We start from the raw sequence: 16,568 nt of genomic DNA, 5'->3' as shown, positions 1-16,568 counted from the left end.
AAAGCACTTGTAAATCATTTTAAAAAACCTTTAAAAACCCTTGTACATTTTTAAAATCTTTTAAAAATTCTTGTAAATCCTTTTAAAACTCTTATAAACTTATAAAAACTTATAAAACCCATTGTAAATCATTAAAAAAACCATTCAAAAACCTATGTAAGCTTTTAAAAACCATTACAAATCTTTTCAAAACCATTTAAAAACTCTTCTCAATCCTTTTAAAAACCCTTGTAAACCCTTTAAAAAAATTTGGCGGGAAAATTTTGTAAATTTTTTTTTGCGGGAAAAGTTTTGGGGAAATTTTTTTGGCGGGTAATTTTTGGGGGCCAAATTTTTGAAAGGAATTTTGGGAAAGAATATTCTTTCAAGTATGGGTAAAATGACCATTTAAATTTAGGAGAGGGCAAAAATGAAAATGACAAAAAAGAGGGTAGTTTTGCAAAAAGGTATCATAAAAAAGTTATTAGTAAGAATTTCTCTTATTATAATCATAAATATAATAAGTTAAAGCTAAAAGACTACTTTGTAATTAAAAAAATTTAAACTCTATTATAGAGGACTACTATTTTATCCTCTCTATATAGAGAAAAATATAGCAAATAAATGGTGGGTTGGAGTAGAATTTACTAAATCACCCTCCAGCAAAAAGAATATTCCTTCCGAAAAATTTCCCGCCAAAAATTTCGGACAAAATTTTCCCGCCAAAAATTTTTCCGCCAAAATTTTCCCGCCAAAAACCTTGTAAATATTTTTAAATCGCTAAAATATCTTTAAAACCTTGTAAATCTTTTAATAGCCATCCAAAACCTTTCAAAACTAGAGTACTCCTTTTAAAACCATAGTAAATCATTTTATAACATTTATAAACACTTGTAAATCCCTTTAAACCCTTTATAACCGTGATAAATCATTTAATAAAAAATTTTGTAAACTTCTAAAACCTTTTAAAAACCCTTGTAAATCCTTAAAAACCATGTCTTACCCTTTAAAAATTCTTGTAAACCCTTTAAAAAAATTTGGCGGGAAAATTTTGTGAAAAAAAAAAATTTTCGCGGGAAAATTTGTGCGGAAATTTTTTTGGCGGGAAAATTTTCTCGGAAAAATTTTTGGCGGGAAAATTTTTTTCTCGGAAAAATTTTTGGCGGGAAAATTTTTTTCTCGGAAAGTTTTTTGGTAGGAAAATTTTGGTGGGAAAGTTTTTGGCGGGAAACTTTTGGGGTAAAAATTTTTGGAAGAAATATTCTTTCAAATAGGGGTAAAATGGCCATTAAAAATTAAGAGAGAGCAAAAATGAAAATAGCAAAAAAATGGTATTTTTAAAAGAGGGTATCATAAAAAGGTTATTGGTAATAATTTCTCTTTATTATTTTGTTCCTTGCATCTTTTTGTTCTTTTTATTTTTGTTACTCTAATGGTTACAATTAGAAGCCTTAGTTTACAAATTTTTAATTTTCCATGTATATGATATAATTCAAAACGTTTTAAACATGCATATATAACTCATTCCACAAATAATAAATTTTGTGTACAATGTCTTACCTCTCCCGAAAAAATTGGAAAATGCTTCAAAGTCATATATAAAGTTAGTGTACAATGTCATATATAAAGTTAGTTTTTCTCTCTTCTCATGCTACCACCTAAGAATTCTCCTAAGCAACATTTTTCTTTTTACATTAAAATAAATTTAAAATATTCATTTAGTGCATATTTATGTTACTTATAAATTAATAGAAAGTTTATATAAATAAAAAATGAATTATGTAAATAAATGAAATGTTAAAATAAGAAAAACAATACTATAGTGGTAATAATATAACTCAACTTTTATTTTAAACTGATCATAGTTTAAAATTTTAAATGTCAAACTGAGTTTTAGAATGTAAGTCAATTTCAGATTCATGGTAGAATAAAATAAAATTTATGTAATTATATATATGTATATATATAATTTTAAACAGGAAAATAAAATTGAAAGTAAAATATTAGTTTACAACATGATCAAAAAGAAAAAGATTTGATATTTAATAAATTGAATCAAATGCTATTAATACTTATTTGAGTATTGAAAGATAGTTATTAAAGAGAAAATAGTTATAATATGCTTTGAAAATCAATTTATAGTCAAATATATGTTATGGCCCTATTCGTTTCATCACCGCCAGCGGTAGCGGCATTGGCAGCAGCAGCGGTAGCGGCAAACATTGCCGCAGGTTGTTGTTTGTTTTGTCGCCGCCGCCGCTGCCGCTACCTAAATATTTATGTTCGTTTTGTTGACGTAATCTCTGCCGCTACCGCTGGTTTTATGTTCGTTTTAGAGACGCTGCGTCAATTTGCCATTCATTTTTTGCAAATTTGTATAATTTTATTTTTAATCAGAAAATTATAACTTAAATGTATTTTGAATCAAAAAAAATGTGACTTAAAATATATTTACATTCATAAGAAGCATTTATTTTATTTAATTTAATTTATAAAAAAATATTCACCTAGTAATGGTTTAAATTTAATTTACTAGCGAAATGTAATTTAAACATAATTACATCCAATTAGAAATATTTATTTAGCTAGTAATAATTTTTTTTGATAAATATATAACTCTAACAACATATATTGTGATTAATCATGAGCTAAATAAAAACAATAATAATAAACCAAAATAAAAGAGATAGACGAAGTCATTAACTAAAAATAATAATCCAAGTCATAAACATAAAAGATGGAAGAAGTCACTAACTTAAATAATAAACGAAGTCATAAACAAAAATAGTAAAAATATCTAATAAGGTAAACGCCCTTTACCATATTCGTTAGTAAAGTTGGTACCCAAAGCTTCCATCGCTCGATCACCGATAGTCTCATATGCAATATGTCCTTCTTCTTCTTCCTTTTCCTCTTCTCTGTATTCTTCCTCTCCTTCTCCTTCTTCTTCTCCTTCTACTTCTTCATCCGGAGTCAACAAGATAGTACTTTCCACTAGGCGGATGTGGGAAAGCGGTTTCATGCCTCGCAGTCTTGCACAATGTGTCAAAACCTTTGTATCATGTGGTCTACCAGGTACACCGACATACGCGTAGAGAAAGAGAGAGGTACTGTCTTGATGCAGAGTACAAAAAGAGTGCCTAAACAACCCAGAAAATTATGAAAATTGGTGAAAAGATTCACAACAAACATACAAAGCCACAAGAAAAACAGATTTTGATTTGGATTTCCGGACTAAAAGTTATGAACAAATTACCAACAAATTAACTGGATTGACACAACACCACGAACAGTCAACTTGTTTCCATATGAAAGACTTAGGTCCGTTAAAGTATTTCTTGGGAAGTGAGGTGGCACGAAGTTCCTCCGGTATGTATGTCTGTCAACGAAATTACGCCTTGGATATCATTTCAGATACCGGCTTGCTTGGTGCCAAACCTGTAGCATTTCCTCTTGAGTCGACTCATAAATAGTCGTTGTTAGACTCTGCGTATTTGCAACATCCTGAACAGTATTGCCATTTGATTTGTCGCTTAATCTACTTGGCTATCTTGAGACCCGATTTGGCGCATTGTGTTCACTTCCTTGCGTAGCTTATGCAAAAGCCTAGAGATGCAGCATTGCTTGCATCTCAGTAAATGAAGAACAATCCTGGGCAAGGTATTTTTCTTCGAACTTATACTCCCTTTCAATTGATTGCTTAGTGTGACCGTGGTTATACAAGCTGTCCGTTAACTCGACGATCAGTACCTGGGTACTTCATACAATTGGGAGGGTCCCCAATCTCATGGAAGACGAAAAACATAAAATAGTGAGCTGCTCTTAGGCAGAGGCAGAATATAGAGCAAGTGCATTTTTAACTCAATGACTCATTTGGCTAAAACATATATTGTTGGCATGATCACAGACGAAGCTCCAATGTTTGTTCATTGCGATATTCAGGCTGCAATTCATATCGCAAAGAACCCAGCATTCCACGAACAGACCAAATATGTGGAGGTGGATTGTCATTTTGTTCATGATGAGGTGTTAAGCCATAATATTTGTCACCTTCACATGGTTAATCAATCCCAGCTGACCGATATCTTCACCAAACCATTGGGCAAATATGAATATGAGCAGTTTTCTGTCAAGCTGGGAATACAAGCTGTCAAGCTCCAACTTGAGGGAGGGTACTAAGTGGAATCAGTTCCGACATTTGCATACCAAGAAATAGGATGATGTTCAAGTAACAAGATATATATATATTTGTGATTGTAAATTGGTGGTAATTAATTAGATTCTATAAGCTCTTCTCTGTAATGGATATAAGAAACTTGTAAATCGTTCAAGGAAATATACAAAAACCTTTTCTTTATTGTTTCTTATACTGACACTGTCCCAAAAACTGGAACCAAACGTTACAATTCTAAACGATTACAAGTGTTTTATACAAAGACTTTGACTTGTCTCCTCAATCATAACTAGGTTTGGACCCGTGCTACAGCGCGGGAGAAATAATTACTTATATATAATGTTTAACGGATTTTTTAAAATAATTTATTTAACCTTTTACCAAAAAAAAAAATTAACGGATTAAATTATATTACATTTTAATTTTATTACAGTGCAGTCGATTACATTGAATCATATATTTGTATAATAAGTTTAAATAAAATAATAAAGGAAAAAAGCGAGTAAATAATGATATATTGAGTTTGATACAATTAAAAAAAAGGTGAAAATTTAACAGCACAAAAGAATATTTACCGATAAATTGTTCAATTTGACCATTTTTGTAATATAAGTAGGAATAGATGTAAAAATTACACACTTACATTATATTTTTTGAAGAACCAATCCGTAACAGAATTCATATCGTAAAAACATTATTCATAATTCGCTTTACCATTATAATTGTGATTTTAACAAACTACCCGGGGACTATCTAAAATTTACGTAGTTTGATATATAATATTTTATCAATAAAAATCATGTCTCCAAATTTACATCTATGTCTCAAAACAAATATTTTAAATATGCTTATGTAACAATGGTTTTAATATTGGTCATACTTATAATAATTTTAAATCATTGTCCAAAATATTTAACCAAGTGTAATTGAGTATTATATGTCCGTTTTGAAAAATTTAAATTGTAGCATATGCAAAAAAAAGTTAAAAAATTTTGAAACATTTTTATTATTTAGTATAATATCAGAAATTAAAAAAAATCAAATAAAAGTGAAAGAAGAATAATAATTGTTCTTAATATATTATATTAAATTAGTTAGATAAATATTAGGAAATTCTAAAATTAGGTATGGAAATAATATAATCATAAAATTAAATATGGATAGTATCCGATGTATGTATCCAAACTCATTTTAATATCCAATTTTGAAGTATCCAATTGTTAAAATCGGGTTAATTTTTTACTCTTGGCCCGACCCGCATTTTATTTTGTACTTCTCTTTTACTAATATAGAGATATACGACTACGATATACCCCGTGGTATACCACGGGTCCATAACTCGATATATTTTTTTGGTTGATCATTTTCGTAGTTGGTATATATAGTCTAGTTTTATAAGTGTGTATTTTATTTTAATTTTATATAATATTTTGAATTTATATTATAAGTAGATTCATAGATATATATGGTCAACCCGCGATACACCGCGAGAAAATTTTGTTGTAAATAAAAAATTATATTTTAACTTCACCCGTAAAAGATTTTAAATATAGACAATCCGTAATAAAAAATATAATCATATTTATGTATACTCAAACCCGTTCAATCATATTTACGTACAATTTTATAATATTTTTAGAATTCAAATATTAATAATACTTAAAAATTTTGTAGAGTTCAATTTTTTAATATTTTAAATATTCTATAAAACTTAAATGAAATATTATAATTTTCAGCTTTTAAAAGTTTTAATATTTATAATATTTTCAAATTTAAAAAACTAAAATAAAATTTATAATATTTTGGAACCTTTTAAAAGTTTTATTTCTCTTAAATAAAGAACCATATTAAACTGAATAAAATTTTTAATTTGGATACCTGAGAAATCAAAGTTCATGTTCATTTGTAGTGGTGAACATATTAGTCGTATTTATAATGGTTTGAAATATAATCTAAAATTTTATACTTTATGTAGACGTTGTACAAATACTTTTTCCTTTATCGATTGAGTTATATATATGCGTCCGTTTTCTAAAATTTAAATTGCAAAATGTGTGGAAAAAAATTTATATTTTTATTATAAATTTATTTTATGTAATAATATAAATTAAAAACAAATAAGATTATATAAATATATTGGAGAGATATTCGATTTATTAAAGAGAGAGTTTAGGAAAAAAATTGATGTAATAAATATTTGTTTCCATTTTTGCGATTTGCTTGTGAGTTAACTACAAAATTTACTTTTAAGTTTTGTTATTTATTCAAAATAATACAAAATAAAAGGTTATAATCCAAATTAGATTTTAGTACAAAATGTACTTCAAAAATGTTAAGATAGATTAGATAATGTACCGTGAAAATTTATATTTATTTACTTTTATTTTTTTATTTATTTACTTTTAAATCCTCTATATATTAAAAGAGAAGTACAAAAGGTATTTGGATCAGGTCAATTTAAAAATTTTAACCCGGATTCTTAAATTGGATCTTTGAAATAAATGTTTATTTTGATATTAAATATCATTACATATATTTAGGTAACTATAATTATATTATTTTCATATCTAATTTTGAAATTCCTAATATTTCTCTAACTAATTAAATATAATACTCCTTTGTATTTATGTGATCTTATTTTTAATTTATTATATTATAATATATAATACAAATCTATAATAAAAATTCAACATTTTTTTTACATATGTTGCAATTTAAATTTTCCAAAACAGACATATACTACTCGATTAACAAAAAAAAAGTATGTACAACGCGGTTAAAAATCTATTTTTTAATATCAAAATTCCTTTTTCGAATTTATAATTTAATTGTTAATTTTGATTTTGTTTTTTCTTTTCAAACTGAATATCAAGCATAAAATATTCCTTATATTATATTCACTATCCCCGATTTGAAAATAGATTTTATATTATATTCACTATCCCCAATTTAAATATTCCTTATATTATATTCATTATCCCCGATTTAAAATATTCCTACCAACACCTGCGATTTCTCTATGATAGACTTCCCCGATCCGATGTGAATCCCCACCTTTCGGTGAAGATCCGGTTATACCACAGAGTTGATACTCTGTCAGTAATTCATTTTTCCAACGACACTCGGATGACCGAGTGTCATCCCAAGACTACACTTGTCTTGAGTCCGACGGTTTAAACAGAGTTGAAACTCTGCCATTCGCTTCCTCCACCGATTACTCGATGAAAGGCAAGTAGAGAGGAAACACTTTCCTTTGGGGTACCAATATCGCCTCTCGAACCATGGTGAGACTCCAATATCATGCTGAGTCACCCACCACTTTAGCTGTTCGAGTATTGGTCAAAGAGGAATTTCGATACGTGGAGAATAAATTCACTTTCTGCAAAAATTGTGGATTGTTCAAAGTGGAATACCTACACCATTACACCCGATTTGTTGGTATAATTCGGATTTGAATTATATTATATTCACTAAATCGCTATATTTACTAAGAGTATACTCCATAAGTTTTTTTTAATTAAAAATTGGGAGATTTGCACAACTAACCTTTATTATGATACCCTTTTCTACAAGTACCCTCTCTAGGTGTTAATTTTTAAAAATACCCTATTCAATGTACAAAATGACTAAATTATCCTTCTTTATTATAACCCATGATGAAAAAAGAATATTCTTTCCAACAAAAAGAATATTCCTTCCGGAAAATTTCCCGCCAAAAATTTTCGGTAAAAAATTTCCCGCCAAAAATTTCCGACAAAAAATTTTCCCGCCAAAAAAAATTTCCCGCCAAAAAATTTTCGACAAACATTTTCCCGCCAAAAATTTTCAGCCAAAATTTTTCCGCAATTTCTTAAAAAAACCTTGTAAATATTTATAAATCCCTTAAAAATCCTTTAAAAACCCTTGTAAATCTTTTAAAAGTCATCTAAAACCTTTCAAAACTTGAGTAAACCTTTTAAAACCATTGTAAATCATTTTATAACATGTATAAACACTTGTAAATCCGTTTAAACCCCTTATAACCGTGATAAATCATTTAATAAAAACTTTTGTAAACTTCTAAAACCCTTTAAAAACCCTTGTAAATCCTTAAAACCCATTTTAAAGAACTTGTAATACCTTTAAAAACTTTTGTAAACCCTTCAAAAACCTTTGTAAACTTCTAAAACCCTTTAAAACTTCTTGTAAATCCTTTAAAACTATTTTTAAATCTTTGTATGCCTTTAAATACACTTTAAAATCCTTTTAAAAACACTTGTAAATCCTTTTAAAAAACCTTTAAAAATCCTTGTAAATTTTTAAACTCCTTTAAAAATCCTTGTAAATCCTTTTAAAACTGTTATAAACTTATAAAAACTTTTAAAAACCATTGTAAATAATTTAAAAACCATTTAAAAACCTTTGTAGGCTTCTAAAACCCTTTAAAAACCATTACAAATCTTTTAAAAACCATTTGAAAACTTTTGTAAATCCCTTTAAAAACCCTTGTAAACCCTTTAAAAGACCCTTAAAAAAATCTTGTAAACCCTTTAAAAAAATTTGGCGGGAAAATTTTGAAAAAATATTTTTTTTTGCGGGAAAATTTTTGCGGAATTTTTTTTGGCGGGAAATTTTTCTCGGAAATTTTTGGCGGGAAAGTTTTTGGCGGAAATTTTTGGGGGGAAAATTTTTGGATGGAATATTCCTTCCTTTGGGAAAAAATATTCTTTCAAATAGGGGTAAAATGGCCATTAAAATATAAGAGAGGGCAAAAATGAAAATGGTAAAAAAAGAGGGTATTTTTAAATGAGGGTATCATAAAAAGGTTATTGGTATCAATTTCTCTTAAAAATTTAGTTAAGTAAATCAATATTACAATTGTTATCATAGGAAAATTCGAATTTATACTGTCACATCTATTTCAAATTTAAAAGCTAGGTTATACTCCTATATTATAGGGATTTAACTTTTCTCATTTTTCAGTTATACTCATTTTTATGTCATGATTCAATTATATTTATTTAATTATACTTTTATTTTTTAATAATTATTCATTTTTCATATTTTTTTTAAATACATGGGTCTTTACGGGTTGGTTCTTTTACTTGTTTTATTTAAATGTTGTATTTCATTTCACAATACACACTTTTCCTAAAGAATTCAAACCAAATATACATTCGAAATGATAATTATTGATACTTAAATAAACAAAATAATAACACATACGATAAAATACGTTAACAATAAAATAAATCCGAAAACATTCCCCCGCGCTATAGCGCGGGTCCGAACCTAGTTTTTATTTAGTTTTGAAGTTTTACTGATTTTGTTAGAGTTTATCTAATACTTATTAAGATTGAATATACAAATTTTAATTAAATCAGTTTATTCGACATATCTTATATTGGTATTGTTAAAAAATACTAAAATAAATATTGATGATACATTAATTTGTAATAATATCGATTCAAGCCCGTCTCATCATACAACCCGTCATGCAATGTAAACCTTCTGTATTACTTTAAATTATTAATATGTTTGAATATTGAGGGAATTTCAAACTACCCCTTCTCAAATAACACTTTTAAAATACTCTACTTTTTTAAAGTACATCATAAAGCCACTAAAAATTTGAAGTTTATCCAAAAATGTGTATAAACTTATATAAATACACACAAGTTATACTATATGTGTGTAAAATTATAGATATATTTTATAAATACCGTATAAATAAATTTTAAAACCTTTTTAATACCATTTAAAAATCTTTTAAAATCCGTTTAATACATTTTAAAACCTTCTAAAATATTTTGATCGAGTCTCCAAATAGTAGTTACATGTAGAAGTACCTTATAAACCATGTAACACTTTATAATTTTCAAATTAAAAAGGGTTATTTTTGAAAATGTATAGATAAAAATGGTATTTTTTAAAAAGGGTACACCAAAATGGACATTTCTCAAAAACTCTCTTAAATATTCATTATTTTTAGTTTTGTTTTAATAATTTTAGATATATCAATTATAATATTTTAAACTTTTAAGAAGTTTAAACTTAAAAAAGTTTTAACTTTAAAAACCGAACTAATCATATATAAATTTATAATTTGGATGTTAATTAAGTGAAGCTTCCTGCTCATTCGAATTTAGCTTTATTTTGATCGGGAAAACTGTCGAAATCAACCCAGACTATTTGGTGGCAGCGTTTTTATACCTAAACTATGATACTCAGCAAATATCAACCTCAACTCACCAAAAATTCAAATTCTCAAACTATATGAAATTAGCCAAAATCAACATTTGCCAAAACGGTGTTGGTTAGCCGTTTAACGGCGATGAGTCAATCGATATTATGACAATGACAGAACATCGAAGTTAAGTAAAACGACGTCGTTTCTTGAGTTTAGGTTCTCAAATCAAAGAATCGCTAAAGCAAACACCCATCGAATCTTCGATTTGAAAATCCTAAACTAACGATTTTGATGCTCCGTCAGTACCATGGTGTCGACTAACTCATTCACGTTAAGCGATTAACTAACATAGTTTCAGTATATGTTCATTTTGGCTAATTTCATATAGTTTAGGTAATGAATCTATTTTTAATGAGTTTAGGTTGATTTTTGCCGAGCTTCATAGTTTGAGGATAAAAACGCTGCCACCAAATAGTCTGAGTTGATTTTTTCAGTTTTTCCTATTTTGATCTTATATATAATATCACTTTTATGTGCTATTTTAAACAATTTCCCTTCTTATTAAAAACCCTCAAAATTTTGGTTTCGAATAGAAAAAGCGTATCAAGCAGAGCAGATCAGACGTATTAGACAGATTTAGCAGAATAAAAGTGGATCGAGCAGATTTGGCGGTTCAAGTGCAGTAAACACTTTAAAATATAAGTGTTTGTTCTGCTCTGCTTTATATGTTAAAATCATGACTATAAAATAAAAATATTTTTTTATCCTACTTGCAGAATTTTGACGGGAGAACTGTCATAATAAATGATAATTATTTATTTTTATGAATGGAAAGCAAAGTGCAGTACATCTGTCCCACTAAATGAACTGCTTTATTTATCTTCTTCCATTCAGACCCTTTGGATATAACTTTTACACTCTTAGGCTTTGAATGGGAAGCAGATTAAAAGCAGTTATTCTGCCAAGCAGATCTATTGTCCTGTGTATTTACCATTCAATATAAAATAAATATATTGCAGTTCAAAAAAAAAAAAATTGCTAGCATATCAAAATTTAAAAGAAAATTTGTACTGCACTGTGAACAGTAAAAAGGCTAGAGATTTGGAGTGTCTGATCCGCTTGATCTGCTTTTAATCTGCTTGATATGTTTGAACCGCTTGATCTGCTCTGTGCGATACGCTCTCTCTATTCGAAGCCTTATTTCTCGTTTAGCTTGGTTCAAACCACTTTGTCATGTACGTCTTAAACGATTACAAGTGTTTTGTACAAAGAGTTTGACTTGTCAGTTGTCTCATCGATCATAATATACAAATTCAAAGTGTTATCGTTACAAAGAGATTAGAAAGGTCTTAGTTTCACACCAAACCACTCTTATTTAATGTCATTATCATTTGATTACTTTCCCCTTTTAAAAAACGATTAGAGAGAAAAAAAAAAAAAAATCTCGTTGAAGTTAAACACCGAAAACAGCAGAACCCGTGACCCGCTTTGAGATTTTGAAGTTTCAGACAACAACAGTACGACAAAGACACGAAGCAAAATATTATTACAAAACAGTTTATTACCTAAACAAATTAAATAAATCGAAAAAAATAAAAATAAAACAAGAAAACATTGTTTCCACCAAAGCCACAATTTTTTCACGGTCTTTGCTTTTTGGTAAAGCTAATGCTTACGACTCTATCAAACTTCACTTTTTCCTTCTGCTCAGACCAAATCTTCTTCTTCTTCTTCCTTCTGTTCCCGAAGACCTTCTCGTATTCGATTTCATCACACACATTTGTCTGATCCATCAATCGGATTCGGGTGAGAAGTCTTTGACTTTGTTTTCTTGAAACTTCATTGCTTAAAGTTTCTAGCATTGGTCGGATTATTTACAATATTTTGTGTTCTGATTTTGGATTTTGAAAGTTCCTAAATTTGACTCTCAATTTCTATCTTCTTGGAAATTTCGTTACTCAATTTGGTTTATGGGTAGTTGTTATCAACTCTTTAATTTGGTTAATCTAGGGTTTTGACTTGCTTAAATGTGTGTTGAATCTATTGTTATCTCCAACATTGGTATGAGTTTCTTTGTTTGGATGTTGAAGAATCAATGTTTTGTTTACTTGTCTTTGAACATTAATGTTTCAGATTTTGTGGATTTCAAGAACAGATCTGTGAGGACATTGGAGTATATTACTAAGTCATAGTGGTTAGATATCTACTGGCATTTTTTATATCTTGGTTTTAAAAGATTTAGTTTTTTTTTTTTGTCTCAATTCCTTTAAGTCTAAGCATTTCCCTTTTTTTGTTTTGTTTATGTTACAGACACAATGACAAGGGTTACGCGCGATTTCCGGGATTCATTGCAGAGAGATGTTGTTCCAGCAGTATCAGCAGATGTGAAATTTGCTTCAAGTAGATTTCCTAATTATAGAATTGGGGCTAATGATCAGATATTTGATGTGAAAGATGACCCTAAAGTGCTATCGATGAAAGAGGTTGTTGCGCGCGAGACAGCGCAGCTTATGGACCAGCAGAAACGTATGTCTGTTCGTGACCTTGCCAATAAATTTGAGAAGGGTTTGGCTGCAGCTGCTAAGTTATCCGAAGAGGTCTCATATAATCCTAATTTGACGTTTTTTTTTCTTTTCTATTTGACTATTAATAGAGCTTTGAAGCTTTTCAAATTTTCTTATGTTAAGAAGAAAGTGCATTCTTTGGTTAGGTTTTGAAATTATCACTACAAAGTTTCTCTCTTTTTGTTGGGTTCTTATAGATGAAATGTATCTATTGTTTTGTTACTAGCTAGCCTATCTTTGGTTACTATGGAATCAATTTATTTGCACATTATGTGATTACCTTACTTTTTTATAAGCCAAGACACTGTTTTGATATATGTAAAGAAGTAAGGGATCAAGAAGGCCAATCTAGGTTGCTAAAGTGAAAATTTGATTATTGAAAGCAATATTTAAGGCTAATTTGGTTGGGTATGAATGCAGGCAAAACTCAAAGAAGCAACTTCCTTGGAGAAACATGTTCTTTTAAAGAAACTTCGAGATGCTTTGGAGTCTCTAAGAGGGCGTGTGGCAGGTAGAAACAAAGATGATGTAGAGGAAGCCATTGCCATGGTTAGTCTTTTAAAAGAATGTATCTTTTGCAATCTGAGCCTCAGTTATTTCAGCCATCATATATAGTTCCTGTACTAGCCTTTCAAAAAACCTAAATGTGTTTTTTTCACTTCAGTATTGTTTTTCTAAAATTGTCTCACAGACACTTGTTCCTCTATTCCTGAAGTATGTTTCGAATTTGTGAATTCTTAGGTTGAAGCTCTGGCTGTTCAGTTAACTCAGCGAGAAGGAGAGCTGTTTATAGAAAAAGCGGAAGTGAAGAAGCTTGCGTCTTTCTTAAAGCAGGTAAAACGTGCTCCTTGAGACGTTGACATATTTTTCTTATCTCGTATTAATGGGAATGAATAGTTAGGAGATGTCTGTCACTTGTCACCTGAAGAAACCAAGTCCTCTGAAATGGCAAAGATGTTTTCGTCCATGGCTTACTACCATTTAGGTTTTGTTAGTCCTTGAGGTACTCAGATAAATAAGAGAGAACTTGTCTTTTCTGTTTTCATTATGTCATTTAAGTACTGACATAATCTTTCATTTCCAATTCTTGATTTATTTTCTCGTTTTATTAATCTTCTTTTTCGGTTGTAAATTAGTGATTACTAGGTGGAAAAATTTAAGAAATTTGCGAAAGTGTGTTAATTTAATTGCTGATTAGTGGGTAGCATTCTTTAACTAGGCCTCAGAGGATGCTAAGAAACTAGTAGATGAGGAAAGAGCTTTTGCGCGTGCTGAGATTGAAAGTGCAAGAGCAGCTGTACAAAGAGTGGAAGAAGCCCTGCGAGAACATGAGCAGATGTCCCGGGCCTCTGGGAAACAGGTATATAGTGATGCCTTCTGCCATGATCTAATTAATATCTTATGCTTATAATGTTGATTCATGTACCATTGGAGATATCTCCAGCTTATTCTGATTCACTTTTGCACATGTAAACCAGCTTGTTGTACCATTTTTTTGTGAAGTATATAACACATATTATAGCAGGACATGGAAGACTTAATGAAGGAAGTTCAAGAAGCTAGGCGGATTAAAATGCTTCATCAGCCAAGCAGGGTAGGTATATGAGTGGTGGTTTATTTGTGGGGTTAAAATGGCTTTATCTGTCTGTCTAAGTCATTGCTTCTGTAGTATCTTATGTTGTTTTTAAAAGGTCAAATCATGTGCAATGTTTTAGGTAATGGACATGGAGTATGAGCTTCGAGCACTGAGGAATCAGCTTGCAGAGAAATCTAAACATTTTCTTCAACTACAAAAGAAGGTTAGTTGGATCTATATTTGATACACATGTTTATTCTTCTTAGTGCATTCCAGTTCCTTATACAAGCACATTTTTAATACTAAGTTACATTTTTCTATAATGCAGCTTGCATTGTGCAGAAAGAGCGAGGAGAACATATCCCTTATATATGAAATAGATGGCACTGAAGCTTTAGGTTCTTGTTTGCGAGTCAGATCTTGCTCCAATGATGCTCCTGATCTTTCCAAGTGTATGATCCAATGGTACCGATCATCTTCTGATGGCAGCAAAAAGGAGCTTATATCAGGTCCACTCACCTTTCCCATTTTTTCTTCCTCTTATTGAATTGTGTAAATATTTTATCCTTATTCATGTTCTATTCTGAGAGCTCGTCGATTACAAGTTAGATTGTTATTAACATCTAATGATATTGGAATCAAGAACAACACACAGCTGATGTAATTAAAGCCAAATCAAGTTGGAGATTGGTCTATTCATGGAGGACAGATAGTTCCTAACTATATTCCTTTCTCAGGTGCCACAAAATCAGTTTATGCTCCTGAGCCTTTTGATGTTGGACGAGTCTTGCATGCAGATATCACTTACGATGGCCGTTTGCTTTCATTGTCCACAGTTGGAAAGATTGATCCAGGTTCATTGTTATGTTATTTCCTGGAAAGGGTTCTTGTCTATGTCAACAGTATATAATGTTTTGAGTAGGTTTTGTTGCTTAGTAGATATTCTCTTTTACAATTCACTCTTACTACTACTTGCCCTGAGAGCAAAACATGAAACTTTATCGAAATAACTGCATTATTCTATGAATTGATTATGATTTCATCATTACTAGATGATTCATGAACTTAACAAAGTCTTGATTTTGGTGCAGCTGCTGGATTGGGTAGCTACGTGGAGGCTTTGGTACGAAAACACGATGTTGATTTCAATGTAAGGTTTCTCTAATGCTAAATCTTAATACAGATATGTATATCATACACAGAGATGTCTCGTCTCAGGCATATAGGTTATATTATAGTTCTCCTTATTGTAATTGACAGGTAGTTGTGACACAAATGAGTGGGGAAGACCATACATCAGAATCTATCCACTTGTTTCACGTTGGTAAAATGAGGATAAAACTTTGCAAGGGAAAGACAGTGATTGCAAAAGAATACTACTCTAGTGCAATGCAGGTAAGCATACTCTTGTTCCTTACAAAGTGTCATACTTTTTTAGTGTTACGCGGTGAGAACTTAAATAGCATAACCTTTGATGATCATATTTGAGTAGCTTTGTGGAGTGAGAGGAGGTGGAAACGCTGCAGCTCAGGCATTGTATTGGCAAGCAAAGAAAGGTGTGTCCTTTGTGATAGCTTTTGAGTCAGAGAGAGAAAGAAACGCTGCGATCATGCTTGCACGAAGATTCGCTTGTGATTGTAATGTAAGTATATAACAAAGATGAAGTTTAGAAACTATGGTTTTGTTGAAAGAGGTGTTGAAGTAAGTATGAAACTTGTGTTGTTGCAGGTGACGCTTGCCGGGCCAGATGACAGAACAGAGACAGGTCAAAGCCCATGAAGAACAGCTCTTACTTTAACTAAGTTGTGATTTTTAGTATCTGTAAGAGCTTCTTTTGTTTTGTAGCTTATATAGAGTTTAGGCATTTGTTTGAAAATTGTACTTCTGTTGTGTGTAAAGATATCGAATCAGTGATGTAAGAGGTGATGGTGAATCTATATGTAACGGGGTGGCTTGTGTTTATTCATTTGTTTTATGGCGTTCTTACTTGCCTTTGAATATACCGTAGAGCTTCTTCTCTTTTTGTTTTGATCATCTCTATGAACATCACTCAAACTCTTCTTGGATAGGTTCTCAAACAACACAAGGTTCTGACTTTTCGTTTGG

At 30.2% G+C, this 16,568-nt stretch overlaps 1 protein-coding gene across 3 annotated transcripts; it reads left to right on the top strand.

Moving 5' to 3' along the window:
- The first annotated feature begins 11,968 nt into the window (after positions 1–11,968).
- LOC17888975 (stomatal closure-related actin-binding protein 1) lies at positions 11,969–16,469 on the top strand. Of its 3 annotated transcripts, none has more exons than XM_023784043.1 (14): positions 11,970–12,128; positions 12,456–12,516; positions 12,633–12,919; positions 13,307–13,435; positions 13,628–13,720; positions 14,106–14,246; positions 14,412–14,480; positions 14,602–14,685; positions 14,791–14,971; positions 15,200–15,316; positions 15,554–15,612; positions 15,723–15,857; positions 15,955–16,104; positions 16,191–16,469. In XM_023784043.1, the coding sequence occupies exons 3-14, from the start codon at positions 12,638–12,640 to the stop codon at positions 16,239–16,241; spliced, it is 1,491 nt and encodes a 496-aa protein (XP_023639811.1). In that variant the 5' UTR covers positions 11,970–12,128; positions 12,456–12,516; positions 12,633–12,637; the 3' UTR covers positions 16,242–16,469. The 3 variants fall into 3 exon arrangements, with proteins under 3 accessions (XP_023639810.1, XP_023639811.1, XP_023639809.1); XM_023784041.1 differs by having other exon boundaries at positions 14,409–14,480; XM_023784042.1 differs by lacking the exon at positions 12,456–12,516 and having other exon boundaries at positions 11,969–12,128; positions 14,409–14,480.
- Positions 16,470–16,568: the final 99 nt, after the last annotated feature.

This window comes from Capsella rubella, unplaced genomic scaffold (assembly GCF_000375325.1).
Source record: "Capsella rubella cultivar Monte Gargano unplaced genomic scaffold, Caprub1_0 scaffold_4, whole genome shotgun sequence".
Lineage (NCBI taxonomy): Eukaryota > Viridiplantae > Streptophyta > Magnoliopsida > Brassicales > Brassicaceae > Capsella > Capsella rubella.
Note: the sequence above shows the minus strand (reverse complement) of the source record. Positions and strands in the feature narration are given on the sequence as shown.